A 24,552-nucleotide genomic window follows, 5' to 3' on the forward strand; every position below is an offset into this window, starting at 1 on the left:
ACAAGAGGAATAAATTACACTTTCAACATAGACTAAAGAATCTAACACTACATAAGAAACCTCACGTGGCGGCTACATTTTGCCTTACTCTTAACCCTAATAATGAATAATACATTACTATTTATAGGGAAAAGACAAGTCTTGGGCTTTTAACCTACAGTTTATCAAAGGGGCCCATTGCGATCATCCATGGAGTGCTTTGAAACCTTACAATCTCCCCCTCAAAGTATGGAATGGATGACAATGCTTTAACTTCCAAAGTATGGAATGGATGACAATGGAGTGCTTTGAAACCTTACAATCTCCCCCTCAAAGTATGGAATGGATGACAATGCTTTAACTTCCAAAACAAGCATCTAGCAAATAAAAAGATCATGCAACAAGGAATAGATGAAACAATCCACGAATCTTGATTCTTCAATAGTCTTCAAACACGGGCGCTAGGATATATAAATCAAGCACTGAAGTAATGTCTTTAAACTTCATTTTCGAATGTAATCCCAAATAAAATCTTCATGAAAACCAAGCCCACCATAAAAACCCATTTTAGAACAAAGAAACCGAATCACTTCTTGTCTTTGAAGAGCTTCCCCTCCAAGTCACAATGATCTTCAAATAAGCTAATGATATAATCCATCAAAAAATATCATGTAACAACCCAAACTTTAAGATTCGTAATGCCACTTGATCGAGAAAATACTAGAAGTCGGAGATATAACAAGTCCTTAGCAGAGCTCGATAAAGAACTTCCGCTGTAAAGGATACTTCTCTGTAAAAGCTTTAGCAGAGCTCGATAAAGAACTTCCACTGTAAAAGCTACCTTCATAATTCTACCACAAGCTTTATAATAAAAACTTCAACTTTGAAAGGTCACAAATCCAATTTCGAATGGCCATACCAAATTCTCCCCTGATTTATAATCGAAAACCTAATTATAAAGTCTTCTTATGGTCATGAGAATGATCTTGAATGGATAAAAATTACTGTGCTCCCCCGCGACAAAATGATATATACAATGAAGTATAAAACCCGAAAAAGTCATGAAAATTTGTCGTTATCACGAAAAACGACTTTTCGAACCGCCAAGACTTGATGGAATCCATAATTTTCTATTCACAAAAAAATATGAGCGTTGAAAAATCCAAAACTGTTCACCAGCCTTCAAATTTGCAAATTTTTTGAAAAATGGGCTGAAACTGTCATACTGCTGAAAGTCGGGGACTGAAAATATAACTCTACATCAATTCCCCCTTTAATTATATCAATTTCTGGAATGGACCAAAATAGCCAAGTTGTGAAAACAACAGGGACCAAAGGTATGAAATCATTGAAGTTGCAGGGACCAAAAATGTAACATTGTGTCTTCTTCCCCATATATCAACTGATTAACACCCTGCTCCTAAGTATCACTTAATGAAAGAAGAGAATGGAATTGAGAGGATTTGGAAGGAAAGAAGAGAAGTTTGGGTGCTCCCTAGTATTTTTTTTTTTGAAGAGAAGAGATGAAGAGAGCAGATTTGGGAGGATTTGTATCGTTCCAAACTTTCCTCCCAAAATGGGCGGAATTGGAGAGAAAGAAAACGGTTGGAAGATAAAAAGGTAGATTATGACGAAAATACCCTTTAGCCTAACAATAAAAAGATATGCTCACTGATTCTACTAATCGATTAGCTTCTGCCTCGTCTTCTTCTCTGTTACAAACACCAGGTACCCAATTTCTTCTTCAACTGTTTTTTTTTATATCCTTTTGTATTCTACCTGATTAGGCTTCTGCCTTATGTTTGTTGCCCAATTTCTTCTTATTTGTGTTACGGATTCTGCTTCTGTTATGACTTCTGCCATTTTTTTTGGTTAGACTATGTATATGTGTTGTATTATAGCACTAATTAATCCCATCAAACTGCTTACAAATTTTTTTTATCAATGGGACAAAAAATTGTAATATTTTGTCCCTCCTAAAAATTATAATATTTTGTCCATCTTTTGTTTATAATAGCAGAGAATTTTACCTGTAACAGGTAATACCCTTAACTTGAAATGTTCAAACTGCTTAAAGATAATATAGAGTTAATAGGTTATAAACTAACCCATCTGTAGGGACATTTGCAATACTCAGTTTCACAGGACATAAAGGATGTCCCATGGTTACCCAGAATCTGCATATAAAGTTTTTAAAAAATTAAACAAAGTTTTAAACAGAAGATGAATTATATAGTTTGTATATATTACATGGATTTTAAGAAAAAAAAATATATAATTTTATGGAGTAAACTTATGGATCTGCATGTCCAAGTCTACAAATTTCACAAGCAATATGCTGCCACAGGTTGCATTTTTTTATCTTCACACAAAGATGAAAAAGTGAAATTTTCAAGATTATTAGCATATAGAGATTCTCGTTTTAGAAAAGAAAGAAAAAATTGTTTTTTGAAGCTAATTACATGTTATTTTTTAAAGCTAATTACATGTTATTTTTATCAAAATGAGTGTTTTGCCCCAAGATTACATTTAACTTTTATAACAAAAAAAGTTTATTAATTATAATTAATAAATCAACTCTTTATAATTACATGTTATTTTTATCAAAATGACTGTTTTGCCCCTAGATTACATTTAACTTTTATAACAAAAAAAGTTTATTAATTATAATTAATAAATCAACTCTTTATAATTACATGTTATTTTTATCAATGTTGTTTAAATTTAACTCAAACTATTTGATCATGTATAAGAAAAAGGGATTAGTTCATATTTAGTCCTTATGGATACTCCGGTACTCAACCCTGCTCATGCTTTAAGAGCCCGACAATTGCAAGTCGTTAACTTGATTTGCTTGTTGTTGACTTTTATTACACAACGTAATATGGCCAACAAAAAGCGGGTTAGGTTACCCACTAGAAAAGTTATTTTAGAAAGACAAGCTGTACGGGAAGAGTTGCTACACAATCTTTTAGAAGGTGGTCAATGTCGTGACCTTATTCGTATGAGTGAAAATGCTTTTAGGAGATTGTGTGAAATCTTACAAACTGTAGGTGGTCTACGACGTACGCAACGCATGTCCGTTGAGGAACATGTTGCTAGATTTTTGCATATTGTAAGTAATGATTTGCGAACTCGGTTTACCTCGTGGATGTATCGTCGCTCTAGATCAACAACGAGTAGGTGCTTCCATAGAGTATTACGATCGATTATAGCAATAGAAGGTCTTTATATTCAGCAACCTACAGGTGATGTTGTCCCGAGAGAAATTCAAGAAAATAGGAGATTTTATCCTTTTTTCAAGGATTGTATAGGGGCAATAGATGGAACACATGTTCGTGTCCATGTGCCTAACAGAGATGCCCCTAGATACCGTGGTCGTAAGGGATACCCGACAATAAATGTATTAGCTGCTTGCACATTTGATTTGAAGTTTACGTATGTGTTAACGGGTTGGGAGGGTACTGCATCAGACTCGAGAATAATAAAGAACACATTTACTAGAGATGATAAACTACTAATTCCATCAGGTAATTTATTAAACCAATGTAATTTCAATATCTAATATTTTTCAATAATATTGATTAAGCTCTTTATAGGTAGATATTGTTTAGTAGATGGGGGTTTGCCTCATACGAATAAACTAATGGCGCCATATAGAGGTGTTAGATATCATTTAAAAGAGTACTCCATGCGTGGTCCACAAAATTCTAAAGAGTTGTTTAATCTTCGTCATGCTTCGTTACGTAACGCCATTGAACGAGCTTTTGGTGTCCTTAAAAGAAGGTTTCCTATCATTCGAAGTACAACGGAACCATTTTACTCTTGTGAAACACAATCTGCCATATTTTTGGCATGTTGTATTCTACACAACTTTTTACTAGATGAAGACCGCGGCACAAATCTTGAAGATGAGGTGATGCAGGAGATCTTAAACGAACCACAAGAGCAAGATCGTCGTAATTCAACAGAAACAGATGAGGATAATAGTAGGGCAGATCAACTAAGGAATTCAATTGCAAATGAAATGTGGGCAAATTATTTGGCACATTCAAACAATTAAATTAATATGTAAAACTAGTTTCTTATTGATGCATTTTGTTTTCAATTTCACATTTTATTGAGGATTGGTTTTTGAGATTAATTATGTGTTTTACCCTTCATATTTTTCATTAGTATTATGCTTCGTATTGTGGTCTAACAATGTATGATTCTTTAATTTTTATTCCTATGTGCAAAGTCATCATGAGCAAACAGGAAGCTAGTGGTAGTGAAAAGGAACAAGTTAAATGGTCAGATAAGATGGATTATGCGTACATCAAAGCGATGATTAAACAACAAGAGATAGGAAATAGGGTGAATGGTAGTTTCACACCAACTGCATATGCTCAAATGGTTGAGGAGTTGAACACAGAGCATCAAATGGATATTACCAAAAGTCATTTGAAGAATCGCTACAAAACCTTAAAAAAAACATTTTTCGCAATGGTACGATTTGTTTAGGGGAATTTCATTGAGCGGGTTCGCTTGGAATTCAACTACTCAACTAATAGAAGCAGAGGAAGAAGTATGGGATAATTTAATAAATGTAAGTGTTTCTTTTATGTATATGTTATTTTTTTAAATATTTTATGTTATCGTTTGCAATATTAATTATTTTTGTGTTGTTAAATAGTCAAAACCTGAGGCTGCGTTGTTAAGGACAAAAAAGATCGCAAACTTTGATGATATGTTGATATTATGTGCAAGGGATAGGGCATCTGGTGCACATGCTGAAACGGCGAAAGAAAGAAATGACCGATTAAATAAAAATGTAAAAATTCAAGTTGAAACAATTAAAGAAGTTGACGACTTGTTAGCTAACAATGAAATTCATTTGGAGAACGAATATGTTGATCTTGATGATGACATTCAGGGTGTTATTCCAACTCCGTTTTCACAAGGGCAGTCTTCAGGTGCAAAGAAGTGTAAGAGTAAAAAGAGGAAATTTGAAGAAGAAGACGAAGAAGAAGAAGATTTTAACTCAAAGATAATGAAATCAGTTGATAATGTGGCTGGTGCTATCAGGGAGGGTAATGTAATATTTGATAAAGCTTATCCTCGGGAGTATACAGGGGACGAAATTTATAGAGAATTGGAGTTGGTGGGTTTGGAACCCCATGAATTACCGAGGGCTCTAAATTTTTTGGCAGCAAATCAAGCAAAAGCTAGGACATTGTTCAGTTGTCCCCTTCAGATACGGATGGGTGTCCTCAAAGATATGATGGGTGCACGTGATTGAATAACCTTGAGTGATTGTTACTGGATTGATCTTATGCGTTTATGATTTTGGTTTTTTTTTTTAAAGTTGTTTGTGGTTTTTGTTTTGCATCTTGAAAACAATTGAATAACATGCGGTTTTGAATAACATGCGGTTTTCCTTTTTCAAAAAAGGTTTTGTTAATGTTTTAACTAGACGGGGAGGAGGGGAGAGTTGGTTATTTTTTTGGGGGGGGGGGTGGGGGTGGGGGCGGGGGGTGTTAGAATGGATGTGGGGTTGTAAACACTTAAAATATTTACTTAATAACATGAAGGGTATAATTGTCTTTTATTTATTTTTTTTTCTTTTCCTTTCAACTCGGGAGCACCTAAAATGTATACTTTCTTTTCCTTTCTTTTGAACTCGGGAGCATGGAATACTTTATCCTTTCTGTTCCCTTTCTTTTCTTTTCCCTCCTTGTTCTTCCTTTTTTTCTTTTCTTTTCTTTTCTTTCCTTTAATGAACTCAGGAGCAGGGTGTAAAAGAATCAACACCCAAAGCGACTGGCATGGCGACTTCAAACAGATGGAACCACAAATCCTATTCCGATCAAACCTTTCGTTCACATTTCTTATGTTTGTGGGAGTTAGGAATCCAGGCCAATTCCAATTCCAAACCTATTTGAAGCTAGATGCGAATCATTGTCAACCGGAAGCGGACCTTAGGTTCGCTTCAAATGTTCGCGTCTGTGACCTTTGCTTCTATGAGTTTCGCTTGTGATTGTAAGGTTCGTTTCATGTTGATTACACACCCAAAAAGCAAACCCAACTGAACGTTTGGTTCCATTCGGTTCCAAGCATAATCATGCGAACCCAAGTTCATTCCAGGTTCGTTCCAAGTCCATCGATTATAAACCTGATGCAAATCCACGTCGACGAACGTTATGAGTGCGAGCCTAGAAAAAACGAGCTTCGATCGTTTGCAGGTTAGATGTTCCTTCATAGTTCACCCCAAATCAGAGTCAATTTTGACTTTTTAATTGACTACCACGTTCGAACAGATACACACCTATTTCAACCGAGTTCCAATCAAGAATGCGAGCCATACTCCCAATTACCTTCGCAGGTGAGACCATTCTTTACGATTTTGACCATTAAAGTCGAAACACAATTGACCATAACCCAAACAATCGCAGGTAACAAGCATGCAAGCCCAGATTTCCAATCACTGAAACTAAGATCATTCGCAGGTAAAGTCTTTCAAAGAAATTTTGACATTCAGGTGTGACTCTTCATTCATCGTATCACACTTCCGATTACAAAGATTGATTCAGTGTAGGATCCGACTAATTCTTTCTATTTCAATCAATACCAAACAGGATTCAAGATCTGATTTTGACCCCGATTTCTGTTCAACAAAGTGATTTTGTAGTTCCGTTTTAAACCTTTCGATCTGATTTTGACTTCCAGGGTTGACCATCCAAATTGATTATCGACAAATACCAATATCAACATTTCTCATATTGATTTCAGGATCAAATGATTTTTCTAATTAAATTCATCACTATCTTCATCTGTTCTTGGCTTCACAGAACGATATAAAATCGATATTCGATATAGAAACATGAATGAACAAATTGATTTAGTTTAAACACAAAATCAATTAATAAGATTGGAATCGTTTTTGATGACAGATGATTCGATTAGCGATGAACGATTTCATGGAATGATAAGATCAATGAACAGAAATCGATATTGGTTGGTCCAAAAACGCACGAACAGCAATCGAAACAATGGGTTTAGGGAATGGATCATGAATAGCAACAGACCAATTATTTGGGCCAGATTAAAACCGTAGAATCGTTGTTGATATTTGACGAATTAACAAACGGATACGAATAGTAAAACGAATAGATTAAAAAAAAATACCAGATGAATAGTGAACACTGTAAATCTCCATGAACAGTGGAAAAAAAAAACTTTGATTCCAAACCGTCAAAACACCAATATCTTCAATAACTTGTGCAGAAAATCACCAAATTAAGAACCGATACTTCAAAAATCAATAGATCTTCAAAGACCCGCTCTGATACCACTTGTTGGGATGAAAACCCTAATTAAGATTTGATGAACAAGATGCGGAAAATAAGAACAAACACAAATATGAAGATTAGGTCAAATGATCACTCGATTTATTCAAACAAGAGGAATAAATTACACTTTCAACATAGACTAAAGAATCTAACAATACATAAGAAACCTCACGTGGCGACTACATTTTGCCTTACTCTTAACCCTAATAATGAATATTACATGACCATTTATAGGGAAAAGACAAGTGTTGAGCTTTTAACCTACAATTCATCAAAGGGGCCCATTGCGATCATCCATGGAGTGCTTTGAAACCCTACAAACAAAATAGCAATTACATTACTCTTTAAGGTTTGAATACAAAGTTCATAATAAGAAATTCATAAAGTTCCCTTAACGGATAGGCCGATTTATCAAAAGCTAGATAAATCTAGGTCGCCTGAAATCCATGACTGATCTTCTGACTGAAAGCTCGTTTAGTGATACTCTAAGAATACATGAAATTTTGAGGGTCAACACAAGGTTGGTGAAAGTTTACAGGTTTTCTGCTAACCGCAGTAATGATACTTTAAAATATTAAAAAGTATTCCATTTATAGTTTAAGCCATGTTTGAAAATGTTTGATAAAATAGAAATTTATAATTAAATCCATGGCCAAAATGTTTAGTAATCAGAAAAATCGTGAGTTAATCCATACTCAAAATGTTTGGTACTCAAAGAATCGTGAATAAATCCATACTCAAAATGTTTAGTAATCAGAGAAACCGTGAGTAATTCCATACTCAAAATGTTTGGTGCTTAAAGAAAACCGTGAGTAAATCCATACTCAAAATGTTTGATAACCAGAGAAACCAGATATGTGGTTTCTAGATTATGAGATCTAGTTAATGCTTATAGTGAGTCCTATAACCGAGCTACGTGACTGTACCTACCCCTACGACGCTTCATTGGACGTCGTAAAACTGTTTTAGATATTTATCACCCGCTTCGATTGATCGGTCGAGGTTGTAGCTAGCAACCACGAGTGGGGATGTCTACTCGTATAGATCTATACATACGTATCTCAGCTCCGAAGATTAACGGTTATAGTGGTGTGGGTCTTCTAAGTGTTTGTTTGTACTTAGGGTAATGAATAATGTCTCACTCATAAGGCCCTTAACTAGAGTTTGTCATGAAAAACCTGTTATACTTGATAAGAAAATCCATAAAAATGTGTAATGCTCGTTCAAACAAGTGGTAAATCTCATGGTAGTGTACACAGTACATAAATGATTTCAAGATAATAGTTTGATAACTCGTATATGTATGTTTGGTATGCGTAATGCTCGTTCAAACAAGTGGTAAATATCAGGATTGACCTAGTCCCTGGTGTAGCTCTGATAGCCAAGGCATCGTATCGGTTGGCTCCTCCCGAGATGCAGGAGTTGTCTACACAGCTGTAGGAGCTGCTAGACAAGAGATTTATCAGGCCGAGTAGCTCGCCTTGGGGAGCCCTTGATTCTGTTTGTCAAGAAGAAGGACGGGTCGCATCGCATGTGCATAGACTACTGGGAGCTGAACAAGGTAACAGTGAATAACCATTACCCACTCCCGAGGATTGACGACCTCTTCGACCAGCTACAGAGAGCATCTTGGTTCTCCAAGATCGATTTGCGTTCAGGTTATCATCAGATGAGGGTCCAAGAGGAGGATGTGCAGAAGACTGCGTTTCAGAATCACTATGGCCACTACGAGTTCGTGGTGATGCCCTTCGGACTCACCAATGCTCCTGCCGCGTTCATGGATCTCATGAACCGCGTATGTAGATCGATGCTGGATCGGTCCGTGATAGTTTTCATCAATGATATCTTGGTTTACTTCAAGACGCAGGAGGAGCATGAGGAGCACCCGCGAGTGGTTCTAGAGACTTTGAGGAGGGAGAACTTGTATGCTAAGTTCTTCAAGTGTGAGTTCTAGTTACGCGAGGTGCAGTTTCTTGGGCACCTTGTCAACCAAAACGTGATATCGGTTGATCCGGCCAAAGTGGAGGCCGTGATGAGATGGGAGGTTCCGAGGTCTCTATCTGAGATTCAGAGTTTCCTAGGATTAGCCGGCTATTGTCGGAGATTCAGCTAGGATTTCTCTAAGATAGCCGTACCCCTGACCAGGCTGACGAGGTAAGTCGTGGTCTTTAGCTAGGGGCTTGAGCAGCAAGCTGCTTTTAAGGATTTGAGACAAAGATTATGCAAGGCGCCAATTTTAGCTATGCCAGAGGGCATGGAGGATTTTACCGTATATTGCGATGCGTCCATCTCGGGTTTGGGCGCAGTTTTGATACAGATAGGACATGTTATTGCTTACGCTTCGAGGCAGCTGAAACCTCACAAGGCGAACTACCCGACACATGATTTGGAGCTGGGGGCGGTGGTTTTCGCCCTCATGATTTGACGTCATTACCTCTATGGGGTTCGTTGTACCATTTACAAGGACCACAAGAGCCTGAGGTATCTCATGGACTAGCCAAATCTGAACATGAGGCAGCGTCGGTGGTTGGACGTGGTGAAGGATTATGATTGTGAGATTCTTTACCACCCGGGGAAGGCCAATGTAGTGGCCGACGCGTTTAGCCGCAAGGCAGCGCCGATCAGGGATATCTGCATGCGGATGACCGTGGTGACTCCGCTGTTGGAGCAGATCCGAGAGGCCCAGCAGGAAGCTATGAAGGAGGAACATCAGAAGAATGAGTGTATTGTAGGTCAGGTTTCCTCTTTCGACTATGATAGCCGAGGATTGTTGACCCTTCACCATAGGGTGTGGGTCCCCTTTCATAGAGGCGTGCATCAGACATTGATGGAGGTGGCACACAAGTCCAGGTTTTCTATCCATCCCGGGGCGACGAAGATGTATAGGGATCTTCGTCTCAACTATTGGTGGCCCTGCATGAAGCGGAATGTGGCATGGTACTTGGAGTGGTGCTTGACCTGCAGGAAGGTCAAGGCCGAGCATCAGAGACCACACGGCAAGATGCAATCGTTAGATATTCCCATGTGGAAGTGGATTCTATATGGGTCATCGTAGATTTCATCACCAAACTTCCCACGACCGCGCGGGGAGTCGTGGATCGATTGACCAAGAGTGCTCATTTCATACCGATCCAAGAGAGTATATCGGCCGAGAAGCTGGCCGACATCTACATTCGGGAGGAGGTGGCTAGGCATGTAGTGCCAGTCTCCATGATTTTCTGACAGAGATGTGCGGTTTATTTCCAGATTTTGGAAGATATTCCACGACGAGTTGGGAACTCGTCTACACTTTAGCACCGCTTTTCACCCGCAGACGGATGGGCAGAGCGAGCGGACCATCTATCACTTGAGGATATGTTGCGGACGTGCGTGTTGGACTTTGGTGGTAGTTGGGATACTTACCTCCCATTGGCTGAGTTCTCGTACAACAACAACTACTACGCGAGTATTGACCGTCCTCCCTTCGAGATGTTATACGGGAGGAAGTGTAGGACCCCGATATGTTGGGGTGAGGTTGGAAAGAGGGTCATGGGGAGCACCAAAGTGGTGCTCAAGATGACATAGAGGATTCAGCAGGTCTGGAGCAGGCTTCAAACTGCTCAGATTCGGCAGACAAGTTATGCTGACAAGCGCCGATCAGACCTGGAGTTCCAGGTCGGAGATATGGTTCTCCTGACGGTGTCGCCATGGAAGGGCGTCATCCGATTTAGGAAACGGGCTAAGTTGGGTCCCAGGTATATCAGACCCTTCAAGGTTATATCCCCGATGGGCAAAGTGGCGTATAAGCTGGACTTGCCAGCCGAACTCAGTCAGATTCATAGCACTTTTCACGTCTCCCAGCTCTGGAAATGTTTGGTGGACGATTCGGCAGTGGTACCTTTAGAGGATATTCAGGTCGATGACAACCTGAATTACATTGAGCGGCCTGTGGCGATCCTTGACCAAAAATCGAAGGATCTGAGGAACAAGAGGGTCGAGATGGTGAAGGTGCAATGGCAGCACCAGAAGAGCTCAAAATGGACTTGGGAGCCGGTGGATGAGATGATGGAGCATTACCCATAGCTTTTTTCAGGAACGAGCAGCAGACTTCGAGGATGAAGTCTAAAATAAGTGGGGGAGATTTGTAGCACCTGGTTCGTGGTATGTATTCTATTTAAGTATTTTGAATTTTTGGCATGGGACTCGGCGAGTTGAAGGCCCAACTCTTCGAGTTGAAGCGGATTTGATACGAGATTTAAATGACGGACTCGTCGAGTCGGCTCCCAGACTCGACGAGTAGACTCTGACTGGACAAAACCTAACCTAAGGGTTTGCACCCTATTTAAGCATCTCATCCAGCCACCCCTTCGTCCCTATTGCTTCCAGAAACCCCCCATAGCAAACCCTAACCGTTTGTGTAAAAAGCTAAGGCATTTGTGGTGCTTTTTGGTGGTTTTGAACTCAAAGAAGAAGGAAAAGCCTAGAGGAATCAAGAGAAGACCAAGGGAGTTCAAGTTTGTTCGCCATTTGCCGTTCCCATAAGGTATAAAGTCGACACCTTGCTTCTTCATTTGCTAGATCCCTTTTTGAGGAGATTTATGGCTTTTATAAGCCATTCTTGGTAACCAACCATGATTGCACGCATGGTTGGGGGTTGAGGCTTCGGATCTAGGTCCATGAAGGAGTTACAAGGCAGAAAAGGGATGCTTTTGCACCCATGGAAGCCCCCATGCAACTTAAGAGTCTCTTTTAGAGCATTTTAGGCTCTAAGTCCCATGCATGCACGTAAAGTTTGTAACTTTCTGTGCTAGATCGAGTTTAGGGACCTAGATCTATCATTTGGACAAGAGTTGTACACCAAAAATCGAAGAAATAGACTTGGACAGTGTCGACTCGGCGAGTCGTTCTTGGGACTTGACGAGTCCGAGGTTAGACTTCCCTTTTCTGTTATGGGTCAAAGAGACCCAGTGGAGTGCTGGAAAGGTTTTAGAGGGTCCCGGGGAGTGACCCAATGTATTAGGATAAGCCATAGTCCTAGAGTTCGTTGGACCCGGTGAGTGCATGAGCAGACTCGGCGAGTACAAGGCAATCTCCCAACTCTTGAAGATGAACTAGACGAGTTGTTCATACAACTCGACGAGTCGAGGGCAGGACTTGTTCATAGGATGGAGATGAACTCGACGAGTTGTTCATACAACTCGGCGATTCGGATGAAGTTTCATTCGGGGTTGTTTTAGAAGGAGAACTCGTCGAGTCGTTGCCAAACTCGAAGAGTAGAGGCGTGAAGAAGGACAGATGAAAGGATAGGGACTCGACGAGTTAGCGGCCCAACTCAACGAGTCGGGTCAACTGGAAGTTGACTTTGACTTGGTCAGGGGTAAAATAGTCATTTTACCCTAAGAGTATATATTAGGTTCTGACTGAGTGTTTTGTGGGGATTATAGCTGGAGGATTTTCGGAGCAGCCGCAGACAGAGATTTCCCGCGCAGGTTATCAGCAGCTACTCGTTCGAGGTGAGTTACCGTCTAGTAGCAGTGGGTCTACGGCCACAATGTCGGCCCACTAGTATGAGTTGTATGTTAGATGATTGTCTTTGTGATATTCATCTAGGTTTGCTACTACCTGATACGTTATGTGTCAGTATCAGATGATGTTATATGCCAGTAGCAGTAGGGGAGATAGTCCCCAAGATTTTCGGCCGATAGGACCAAAGAGGGGTAGTCATACCCAGTCATACTAGATAAAATATGATTATGTGATTCATGTTATGTGGTAGTAGTAAAGGGGTGAAATAGTCCCTAGTATCCGGTCGACAGGATTGAAGGGGTAGGCCAGCACCCATATGTGCTAGGCAGTATCCTGGTTGACAGGACCGAAGGGGAGGCCAACACCCAGATATGCTAGGCAGTATCCGGTCGACATGACCGAAGGGGTAGGTCGGGCACCCAGATATGCCTAAAAGTATATGTATGTTATGTGATTGTATGTTATGTGGTATGATAGGGGAACCCACTAAGCTTAGTGCTTACAGTTTACAATTTTGGTTTCAGGTACCTCTTCAGCGAAGGGGAAGGAGCTGGTGCGGTAGCAGCACATCATACACACACGCACTGATTTTCCGCACTTGTGATATTCTGGGATTATACTCTAACATATTTCTATCTTATGATTTGGGTTTTCAGACATGATATGTTGATTTACGAAAGGATATATTTCTACGTAGTTTTCTTATGAATGTTTTTATACTCAGTTAATTAAAATGAAATTTTGGACTCGAAATTTGGGATGTTACAGTTAGGGTCTGTTAATTGTTCGTTGGTGTGAATTATTAAATCGTGTTTGTCGGTGTTCAGTATTTTAAGTTTTAATTTATAGTTACTTTTTTAATTTAATATGAAATATTTTTTTTAGAAAATATAATTGATATTATATTAATTGTTTGTGGTTTCAAAAAAAAATGTTTAATATTTATGCACAAAAAGTTTCTATATTAAAACAAAGTAATTAAATTAAATTAGAAAAAAATAAAAAAAAATGGAGTGCTAGAAGTGTTACCACTCCTTACCAAATGCTAATGTTAGGCGCTAAATGGTCAAAAATGAGGTGGCATTCCAAAATCTGACGTGGCAAGGTGTTAAGAGTGTTACCACTCCCCTTTGCCATAGGGAAATTGAGTAAACTAATCAATTTTTTTGTGTGTTTTTAAAAATATAACTCATTTTTTTTTTGCAAAATAACCACATTCTGCCGAATGGGCTGTTTCGGAACCTATTTCGGATGTGTCGGCCCATTTCGTTGCCTTCGGAATGCTCATTCCGGAGTTTTCGTATGTGTTCCGGATCAGAAATTTGAATTTCAAAATTCAAAATATATTTTGAAAAAATCTAGACCCTTGACTTCATTTTGGATCTTGCTCCGACTTTCCAACGCCATTTCGATCTCCAACGTAGAAGACGAACACTACGACCCAGTAATTTTACAGGTACGTTCTTCACTCAAAAAACTTAGTTTACTTTTTTGTATAACGAAAGATGCATTCCTAAGAACCATTGGATTTTCCCCAAATCCAAAAGAATCTCGGTCTTTAAACCAACTGCAGAAGAGTTTCAAGAGTTCTTGAACCAAATCGGGTTCAAAGGGGCTTACAAATCCAAGGGAGTTCAAGAAATCTGCAGTTCTTGAGATATGGACAATTTTGATGCACTTCGTCATGAAGGGTTTATTAGGAAAACATGGAGGCTCAGATTGTTGGATTAGGTGTATAAGCCCTTAACTATGATTGGTATGTACTTGACCCGATATAAGCATGGTCTATTTGGGTTGCAACTCTATGGAGCAATTTAATAGGATGGATATTTGAGAAAGTGGTTATCTATGATTTATTAATATATTATAAGTATAATATATTAATTGAGAAATCATACTATTTAATTATTATTGATCAAGAATTAACTGGAATTAATTTAGTGATCAAAAGAGACTAATTAAATTAACGGAGACTGATTATATATGTAAATCAGTGATACATATGGTTTGGGCTATTGATCCATGATGGACAAAGCTTATGTGAAATTCCATGAAATATTAGTCCATATGAATTATGGAACATAAGCCAAAGTGTAAGAATTAGGTTTTGCTTATGACTCTTGGAATTCTACACTATATATGTATTCCTCTAAAGTAAAAAATCGTGCACTATGTGTTCCTAGAAGCCCTAAATGATTTTTGTGTCTCCGAACCTCTCTCTCAAGTTCCTCCTCTTGTTCTTGGTTTGTTGTAAGACATTTGAGGCATCACACTTGAGGTGCTAGGATCTTGAAAAACTAATATCTACAAGCTATAATCAAGAGGTATTCTTCTAACTTACTTTTATGATTCATATGTCAAATTGTATCCTAGTTGTAGGCTTCATGCTTTGGAATTTTTTTTTTGCATGTATAACTAGAGAAAACTTAGATCAAAAAGTTATTAGGGTTGTATGTGCACCATAGGAGTGTTATGGTACATAAATCCTAACAGTAGTATCAAAGCCATGGGTGTCTTCTATTATATTGATGCATTGGTTAATTATTCAAAGCAAGAAAAATCGTACAAGTGCGTGCCACGCCTGACCAAGTGCGCGTCGTACATAGGCTTGGTCGGCACTCCTCCCCTCAGAGCGTGACACATGTTGATCATTGGCTGGGTCGGCATGGTGCTTCTAGAAGGTGTGCGCGCCGCCCTTTTACGTGCACATACGAATTTCCAAATCTTTAAAAATTCATATCTTCTTCATACGAACTTTGTTTTTGACGTTCTTTATATCCCTAGAAAGCTCTCGACGAGATCTACAACTTTCCTTTAGACTTCGTCGGCTAATTCCAACTTTGTTTTTTAATTTATATTTTTAACGGGCTTAGATGGTTAATATCCGTTAAGAATTCATAACTATCTCATCTGATGACCATTCTCGGCTGTCTTTATATCAGTGGAATCCTAACAACGATATCTTCAACTTTTGTTTAGATCACTAGGGGCTAATAAGTAACCTATCTCCAACTCACTATTTACGACATATATTATAACTCGGTTAAGATTATTTATCCTAAACAATCTATTGTTTAAAAGTCATTATTATGGCTTATAATAACTTTATTGCCTAGCCTGAATTTATGGGTGTTACAATATCATTTGGTCCTATTAGCCTAATGAAGTCATCAAGAAAGTATTAGGGTTGGCAACAAGATCAAATCAACAAGGCTATTGAAGAAGGTCTACGAATTCAAGCTCAAAATGGTTCTTTAAATCCTTTTCCTGGAATCTCACCACTTTATCCAAAATGAATCTTACATGAACATCACATGGTTTCATGTATCGTTATGATCTTCCTGTTTTGGACTCTGATCAAATCGACTTGCCAACATATCCTTATGCAAGGTTTTATGTTAAGTGTACTCAACTGAATCTGAACGATGATCAAGAGATTGTCATCAGAATAGAAAGAGAACATTTAAGTACCTTCTACACCACCAATGCTCTTCCTAAAAACCAAGTGTGGTCAAAACAAAGAATCACACAAATCTGTGGTGAAAAGCCTCTAGATCAATCAATTTATCAAACAATAACAGTAAATAAGAATAAGAAGAATTCACGAAGAAAACCTTTCACTAAGAAAGATAATCTCACAAAGAGATTATCGTGTGCACAAAGCAGCGATTAGGGTTTGTGAAAGGCGTAACCTTTCATAAACCGATACAAAAGATTATATACTGCTATTCTAGACAATCCCTACAAATCAGGGATATGCCAGCTAACTATGGAAACAAGATAAATACAAAATCTGTTACAATGCACTGACTAAACTACACAAGCTAAGTTGCTGAAACGCTGATGCTGATACTGAGATATGCGCTGATGCTGAGATTTATTTCAAACATCATCATATTTCAAGGTTTGACCTTACAATCTCCCCCAATATGATGATGTTCAAAACCAACTAAATTAGAACACCTATGGACAAGAACTCTTCATACTCAGCTTCAGCTTCTATTTTTACTGGCCAGTAAGGACTATTCAGCAACTCCTGTCTTCTATTCAGCAGCTCCGTAGCAATAAGGATGTGAAAATCTCCAGAGAGATCTTGATGACTCATGCACATTTGCCTTAAGCCAACGAGATGAGTGGTTGGAGCCTTTGGGATCTCAGCAGTTCGCTGAAAACACATCTTTCTGTTTTTATCGAGATAGAACATCCCGTGTTCAGGAACTGAGATAAATTTATGCTGAACTGGGTCAACACTGATAGGAAGAGAATTATTTATCCCACCAGCACCAAAGTCCAGAACCAACACGTCTTCACAATCAACTTGAAATTTGGTTCTTCGAGTTCTAGGAACAGATGACCTTTGGCCTTGATGTTGAGGTCGTTCTTTAGGAACAAGGTCCAAACGCTGAACTGTCTTGGTCAGCAGATGAAGAGCACATGTCAGTTCAGAGGAGTGAGCTGAGGTTTGCTTGGACGCTAGTTCGAGTAATTCCATCCATTCAGAATATCCATATTTGATCAGCTCATCCCTCTTGACAACTTCAGTGTATGAATGCTGTGGACCTTGACGAGTGATCAGCAACGTAAGAATTTTCTCATTGCGTGGTTTGGAAGCTTTAACTTTGATGATCTTATCACCACACACTCATCGTTTAAGAACATCTTCAAACCTCTTTCAATCAATCCTGTCTAGAACACTATCAGTCTTCGGCTTACTGCTGCTAGGAGGAGGCTGAGAAGATTGAGATTTGGACTGAAATTCCAAGAATTTCTGCATCTGAGCTTCAAAAGATCCTTTGGCCTGAAGTTTATGCTGAATGAGAGATTCATCAGCTTGAGCAATGTTCTTTAGAAGCTGAGCTTGATTATCTTCATCAAGAATTTGCTTAACTTGATCAGAAGACATATTCCATTCAGCCGCCAAATTTGATATACTGACTATGGACTTGGGCTTCTTGCAAGACAAAGAAGTATCAGTGTGTGAATGAGCCAAGTCAGTATCTGCTACCTTTCGCTTGTGAGATAACGGATGAGAATCTTCACTAGCAACGTCTGAATCTTCTCCTTGGACCGGAATAATGGGATCAACGACTTTCATGTCTGGCCTTTGCGATTCATTATCAAGATCATCTGAATCTTCTTCTTGAACTGGAATAAAGGGATCAATGAAGTTCATATCCAGTATTTGACATTCATCATCTTGTTCATCATCATGCTCACTGTCTTCAACAAGCTTTTCAGTATTTGCTGGACTATTAGGCTTCACAAAGTCAGACTCGGGCATCTGCTTTGGTGGCTCAGTCTGAACTAAGGAGTTGTCAACATGTTCGGTGTCTTTCTCTTTTGGATTTTCATCATCATTATCATGATCAACATTATCATCATCAGCATCATCATCATCATCATCAGTATCAGTATCTCCCCTTTTTTTAGCATCATCAGATTGAGGGCTGGAGGAAGGAGTATGCAAGAGAACTTCCTTAAGCTGATGAACATCAGCCTCAATGCGTAGAAGACGCTGACTCATGTCCCGAGTCAGTGTCAGAAGTTCATTAAATGCTGAGGCCGGAATTTGAACGAATGAAGTACCTGGAGCTGCGTGTGAGTGTGGTGGCATCCCCGGAGAAGAGTGGTCTCCTTGGGGTGGATTCTCCCCCTGTGAGGGATGCTCCCCCTGAGATTGTTGCTCCCCCTGAAATTGTTGCTCCCCCTGAATCAGTGAATCCTTTTGAGCTGAGGGAACTTTCTCAGTAACAGAGACGATATGATGAGAAAGTTGAGGAGAGAAATGACCACCATCATGTGGTTTATCCTCTTGACCAGCAGGATCTTCATGGTTACCATCAGCTCCTCCTTCATCAGTATCAGCGGTGAGTGAAGGAACAGTGTATCGGTTTGCAATCCATTCCCTCATCCTATCAGATATTTCGATGTCAGTATCCAGCGGATCATCTTGATACATTCGAATTGACATGCGAGGGCATTGAATAGGATTTCCAGGGTGCGAGAAGTAATCTGCAGCAAAAAATTTATCGAGCACAAGAGCAATCCAGCGTGGGAAGGGAACGTGATCAACGCGTACATTTGCATGAAGAAGCTGAACAAGTTGATCAAAGAATAAGGCCCCATAATCAAGTCTTTTGTTGAGAAGTAGTGAGCAGACGACTTGTTGCTCATAGGTGCTCAGTTGATCACCACTTCGAGACTTGTGACCCACACATTTGCACAGAGCACCGGTGAAGAACTTCCATCCTGGGGTCATACATTGGCGCAGAACAAGAGCTGATCGAGCACCAGCCTTTGAGTGATCATATCCCAGTTGATCGAATAGACGTCGACAACGTTCAATAGAAGGAAGTTCAGAGAATGGTTCAAAGATAGGTAACCTGAGTGCAGCACTGAGAAGTTCTGCGGTAATAAAGACAGAGTGTCTTCCACGGCCAATGGTCCCGGTGATGACATTGTTTTCATTATTGACTGTTGCGGTGTAGTAGAACTCACAGACTTGTTCAGGGAAGAACTCTGATGGAATGTCACTGATAGCGTATCGTAGGCGGCAGGAAGCTAAGAAATTAACAAAATCATCGAGTCCAAGACCTCGATGAACATCTGGAATATCAGGGTTGAAAACAACGTTGGTGGCTTTGATGTATATTGGAAGAGGAGGAGAGTTTGGGGCAGGGACTACCCTTCGTGAAGTAGAGGAGAAAGTGAACAGAGATGTCGCCATTAGAGAGTTTTTAGGGTTCTAGGGTTTTGAATATAAGTGAAGGAAGTATAAATTGTGGAAGGAAAGTTTGAAATAAGGGTGGAAAGAGGTTTAAATATGGAATGAAATGGGCCTTTAAAAAGGTAATGATTATCTTCTTCAAAAATAACGGCGTATCGTAACAACCTGTCAGATCAGAAAAATAGCCGTTGGGTAAAAGAGCCGTTGACTGAAGATGAAACGTCAATCAGTATTTGCGGAAGCGCTGAGATCAGTGTCACAAAAGTTACATGTTGAGGATGATCCTCCTTCAATTCAAGGTACAACTTGCTTGATTGGGGCTAGCAAGGAGATTGGTGCGTGTGATAGATACTAGTTGTATTATCTAACCATCGGCACAGAGTGTTGTGCCTTTATCAGTGAGTGGTTTATCTTACTGAATCATTAGACACTGAATGAGAAGAAGGTAAGGAAAGGTTTGTTGCGTGTGATAAACCTTGGTGTTTTGGTCTAACCATCGGCAAAGATTTTTAGATTCTCATCAATGTGTGTTTTGTCACACTGAATCACGGAATCAGTGTAAGATTGGTAAGAAGAGATAGTTGTGTGTGATAGATCTTGGTGTTTTGATCTAACCATCGGCAAAGATTTTTTGATTCTCATCAGCGTGTGTTTTGTCACACTGAATCATGAAATCAGTGTGAGATTGGTAAGAAGGGATAGTTGCGTGTGATAGATCTTGGTGTTTTGATCTAACCATCGGCAAAGAGTTTCAAGTTGTTATCAGTGTATGGTTTAATACAGTGAATCATTCAACTTTAGTTTTAGAAGAGTTGAAGAAGAGAGAAAGATAGGAGATCAAACCAAGTACTCAGTATGCAAATATCACCAGCATGTCATCATCAGCACAATGTACATCAGCTTATAAGGCAATACCAAACATTAGCAAAATTAATTAGCAAAATTAATTACAAAGTAATCATTCCAAGTTCTCCAATAATGTAAGTAGTTGTTTGAGAATCCAGTGCCTTAGTGAAGATATCAGCAAGTTGCTCTGAAGTCTTGACATGTTCAAGAACAACCTTTCCCTTCTCAACATTATCTCTGATGAAATGATGTCTGATTTCGATATGCTTCGTCTTTGAGTGCTGAACAGGGTTTTGTGTGATTTGAATGGCACTGGTGTTATCACAATATATGGGAGTCTTTGAGAACTTGATCCCATAGTCTAGAAGCTGATTTTGAATCCATAAGAGTTGAGCACAACATCTCCCAGCTGCAACATACTCAGCTTCTGCAGTCGAGATGGCTACTGATGTTTGCTTCTTGCTAGACCAGCTGATGAGATGATTTCCAAGGAAGTGACATCCACCAGACGTACTCTTTTTGTCTAAATTGCACCCTGCATAGTCTGAATCAGTGTATCCAAAAAGTTCAAATGCTGAGTCGCGAGGATACCACAGTGCTAGGTTTTGAGTCCCTTTCAAGTATCGAAAGATACGTTTGACGGCCATGAGATGGGATTCCTTGGGATTAGCTTGGAATCGAGCATAGAGAATGGTTCCAAACATGATATCAGGACGACTTACCGTGAGATATAAAAGAGATCCAATCATTCCTCGATACAGAGAGTGATTCACATCAGTTCCAGTTGGATCAGCGTGAATCTTATCAGTCTTGGATACTGGAGTAGAGGCTGGTTTGCAATCACTGAGAGAATACTTAACAAGCAAGTCAAAAATATATTTACTTTGGCAAATAGAAATACCTGACTTTTGTTGCTGAACTTCAAGACCTAAGAAAAAGGTCATCTTCCCCATCATGCTCATTTCAAACCTTTGAGACATGATCTCTGCAAATTCCTTGCTCAGTTTCTCATTTGGAGAGCCAAAATTGATGTTATCGACATAGATTTGAACAAGAACCATGTCTGAGCCTTTGTTTTTGATGAAGAGAGTATTGTCGATTGCTCCTCGTCTGTATCCATTTTCAAGAAGATACGATGTCAGCGTCTCATACCAAGCCCTGGGTGCTTGCTTCAGTCCATAAACAACTTTGTCTAATCAGTACACATAATCAGGGTGATCTTTGTCAACAAAGCCTGGGGGCTGATTGAGGAAAACTTCTTCTTCTAACACACCATGAAGAAAGGCTGTTTGCACATCCATCTGATAGACAATGAAATTCATGTAGGATGCGTATGCGAGAAACAGTCTGATTGCTTCAATGCGAGCAACTGGAGCAAAGGTTTCCCCGTAGTCGATGGATTCAATTTATGTAAACCCTTGAGCGACAAGCCTTGCCTTGTTGCGAATAATGATTCCATCTTTATCAACCTTGTTGCGATAGACCCAGCGAGTTCCGGTGATGGTCTTTCCTAATGGTCTTGGGACAAGAGTCCAAACTTTGTGCCTTTCAAACTCATTCAGTTCTTCGTGCATGGCTTTAATCCAGTCAGCATCTTGAAGAGCTATGTGTATCTTGTCAGGTAAGATCAGTGAAACGAAATTAACATACATGCAAAAGTTATTAGATACACGAGATCTGGTTCGGACACCATCATGAATATTCCCAATAATTTGATCAATAGGATGATATCGATGTTCAGAAACTGATGCTGATTCCGGAGAGTTTGACACTGACATGTTATCAGTTGCAGGAGAATCTTCAGCTTCAAGGGTTTCATCAGCACCTGACGAATTATTTGATGATCTGGCTGCAGTATCTTGATTCAAGGAACATGGAACTGGAACGATAGAATCAGAAATATCAGCTTCATCTCCAGCAAGAGGAACTTCGTCAAATGGGCAAGAGAGAAGCTCTTGAAAAATATAGGAAGAATGAGTGACTTTTTCATCAGTGTATGATTCTTCATCAAACTTCACATGAATGGATTCTTCAATGCATTGTCTGTTCACATGAAAAACACGAAAAGCCTTTGAAATAGATGAGTATCCAACAAAAATACCTTTGTCAGCCTTAGGTTCAAATTTAGATCTTGGGTCACGCTGATTTAGAATATAACAAATACATCCGAACACGTGAAAGAAGGATACGTCTGGCTTTCGACTTTTCAGCATTTCATATGGTGTCTTCTTATGAATCCTGTGAATTAAAGATCGATTCTGAGTAAAGCACGATGTATTGACAGCTTCAGCCCAAAACGACATAGGAAGACCAGCATGAATCATTAGGGTCCTTCCTGCCTCAATCAATGTTCTATTTCTTCGTTCAGCAACTCCATTTTGTTGAGGAGTACGAGGAGCTGAGAAGTTTTGCCCAATGCCTTTATGATCACAAAATTCTTCAAGAGTTGAATTTCGGAACTCAGTACCATGATCACTTCTTAGTTGCTTAACTTTGAGACCTGTCAGTGTCTCATTTTTACGAATCAGTGAGATAATTTCCTGTGCAGCATGACTTTTCTTCTTCAGGAAGACCACCCATGTAAATCGAGTGAACTCATCCACAACCACTAGAGTATACTTATTTCCACCTAGAGAACAGACAGGAATACGTCCAAACAAGTCCATGTGGAGTAAATGAAGAGGGACTGATATACTGGAACATGACTTGGGTTTGAAAGAGGACTTGGTTTGTTTTCCTTGTTCACAAGCTGAGCACATCTTGTCTTTCACAATGCTGAATTTTGGGAGCCCTCTAACTAGATCTTGATTGGATATTTTGGATAGGTTCTTGAAGTTCATATGAGAGAACCTTTTGTGCCAAATCTAGCTAAGATTGGTCTGAGACTTTGTAAAGAAGCATTGCATCAGCGCCTTGCCACTTGAGAACATATCAAGAACATATATATCATCTTTTCTACTTGCTAAAAGTACGATGTTCTTGTCAGTGTTGACAACTCTACCTTCCTTCTTTGTAAAGTGAACTTCATAGTCAGCATCACACAATTGGCTGATGGAGATAAGGTTGTGTTTGAGACCCTTTACATATGAAACATTTTGAAAAACCACGTTATTGCATTTGATATTTCCATATCCTTTAGTGAACCCCTTTCCATTGTCTCCATAAGTTACTGCAGGACCAGTTTTCTTGACATAATCTTCCAGGAGAGACTTTGATCCTGTCATATGTCTTGAGCAACCACTATCTAAGTACCAAAGATGCTCTTGACCCTGCAGTGCTGAGAAACTAGTTAGAACACACTGACCCATTCGAGGATGGGTCATTCACAAAGTTATTTGATAATAGATTATAACACTCCTTAGGAAGACAGTTTAAAGAATTTGACTTAAGAGTCCATTTTTCATTTCTAACTTTAATATTATTAGATCTTAAAGATGATTTATCAAATGAACATTCACTAATCTTATGAGAAGTATCACCACATCTGTAACAAACTCTAGTACCAAAGTTCCTCTTGGTGAGCAATTTTTTGGACTTAACACATTTAGACTTGTAAGATTCACCAAGAGAGCTTTGTGTCCTTTTGTTAATTATTGAATCACAACTGAATTCAGTGTCAGACAAATTATGATCAGTGATAGACGATGAGCTATCATCAATGTCTGATTTGGACTTATTCACAATTACATTGCAATCAGGAAAATGCTTAAGTTGTTCATGAACAGCATGAAACACTCCATTTGAGATAGGAAAGGCAATAATATTCTTAGAGAGAGGAGTTGGTCTTACAAGATGTGTTGGGTAAGAGGTTGGATCAATTCCGATAATTTCAACATTACACTCAGTAACACCATTAGAGTTAGTAACACAGTATTCATCAATTAAACTCTGATTAATAAAAGAGTTACTGACAAACTTATTTTTGAAATTGTTTTTCATCTCATTCATGGAATAAAATTCAGATTCTTTTTCTTGTGATTTAAAAACTTTTTAAGCTTCTGCAAAATTACCCCCAAGAATTTTCTCACATGAATGTGGAATTTGAGCAGAAATAATATAATTGGCATTTTTGTGAGATTTTGCCCAAATATGAAGCACAGTTTGTTCTTTGATCAAAAGATCTTTAACATTATCAATTTAAGCAGACAAAGATGAGTTTGACAA

The 24,552-nt window shown here is 39.1% G+C and overlaps 1 protein-coding gene and 1 pseudogene across 1 annotated transcript; both read left to right on the forward strand.

Annotated features, from left to right (window-relative positions):
• The first annotated feature begins 2,863 nt into the window (after positions 1-2,863).
• LOC111876634 (uncharacterized) lies at positions 2,864-4,042 on the forward strand. The gene is made up of 2 exons (XM_023873179.2): positions 2,864-3,509; positions 3,579-4,042. Exons 1-2 carry the CDS (start codon positions 2,864-2,866, stop codon positions 4,040-4,042), a joined length of 1,110 nt encoding a protein of 369 aa, XP_023728947.2.
• Positions 4,043-4,224: 182 nt separating this feature from the next.
• Positions 4,225-5,260, forward strand: LOC111876633 (uncharacterized protein At2g29880-like; annotated as a pseudogene).
• Positions 5,261-24,552: the final 19,292 nt, after the last annotated feature.

Source organism: Lactuca sativa, chromosome 2 (genome assembly GCF_002870075.4).
Source record: "Lactuca sativa cultivar Salinas chromosome 2, Lsat_Salinas_v11, whole genome shotgun sequence".
NCBI lineage: Eukaryota > Viridiplantae > Streptophyta > Magnoliopsida > Asterales > Asteraceae > Lactuca > Lactuca sativa.

Coding starts and splice junctions, on each gene's coding strand:
- LOC111876634 (XM_023873179.2), top strand. CDS start 2,864: ATGGCCAACAAAAAGCGGGTTAGGTTACCCACTAGAAAAGTTATTTTA. Junction 3,510..3,578: donor TAAACTACTAATTCCATCAG/GTAATTTATTAA, acceptor AGCTCTTTATAG/GTAGATATTGTTTAGTAGAT.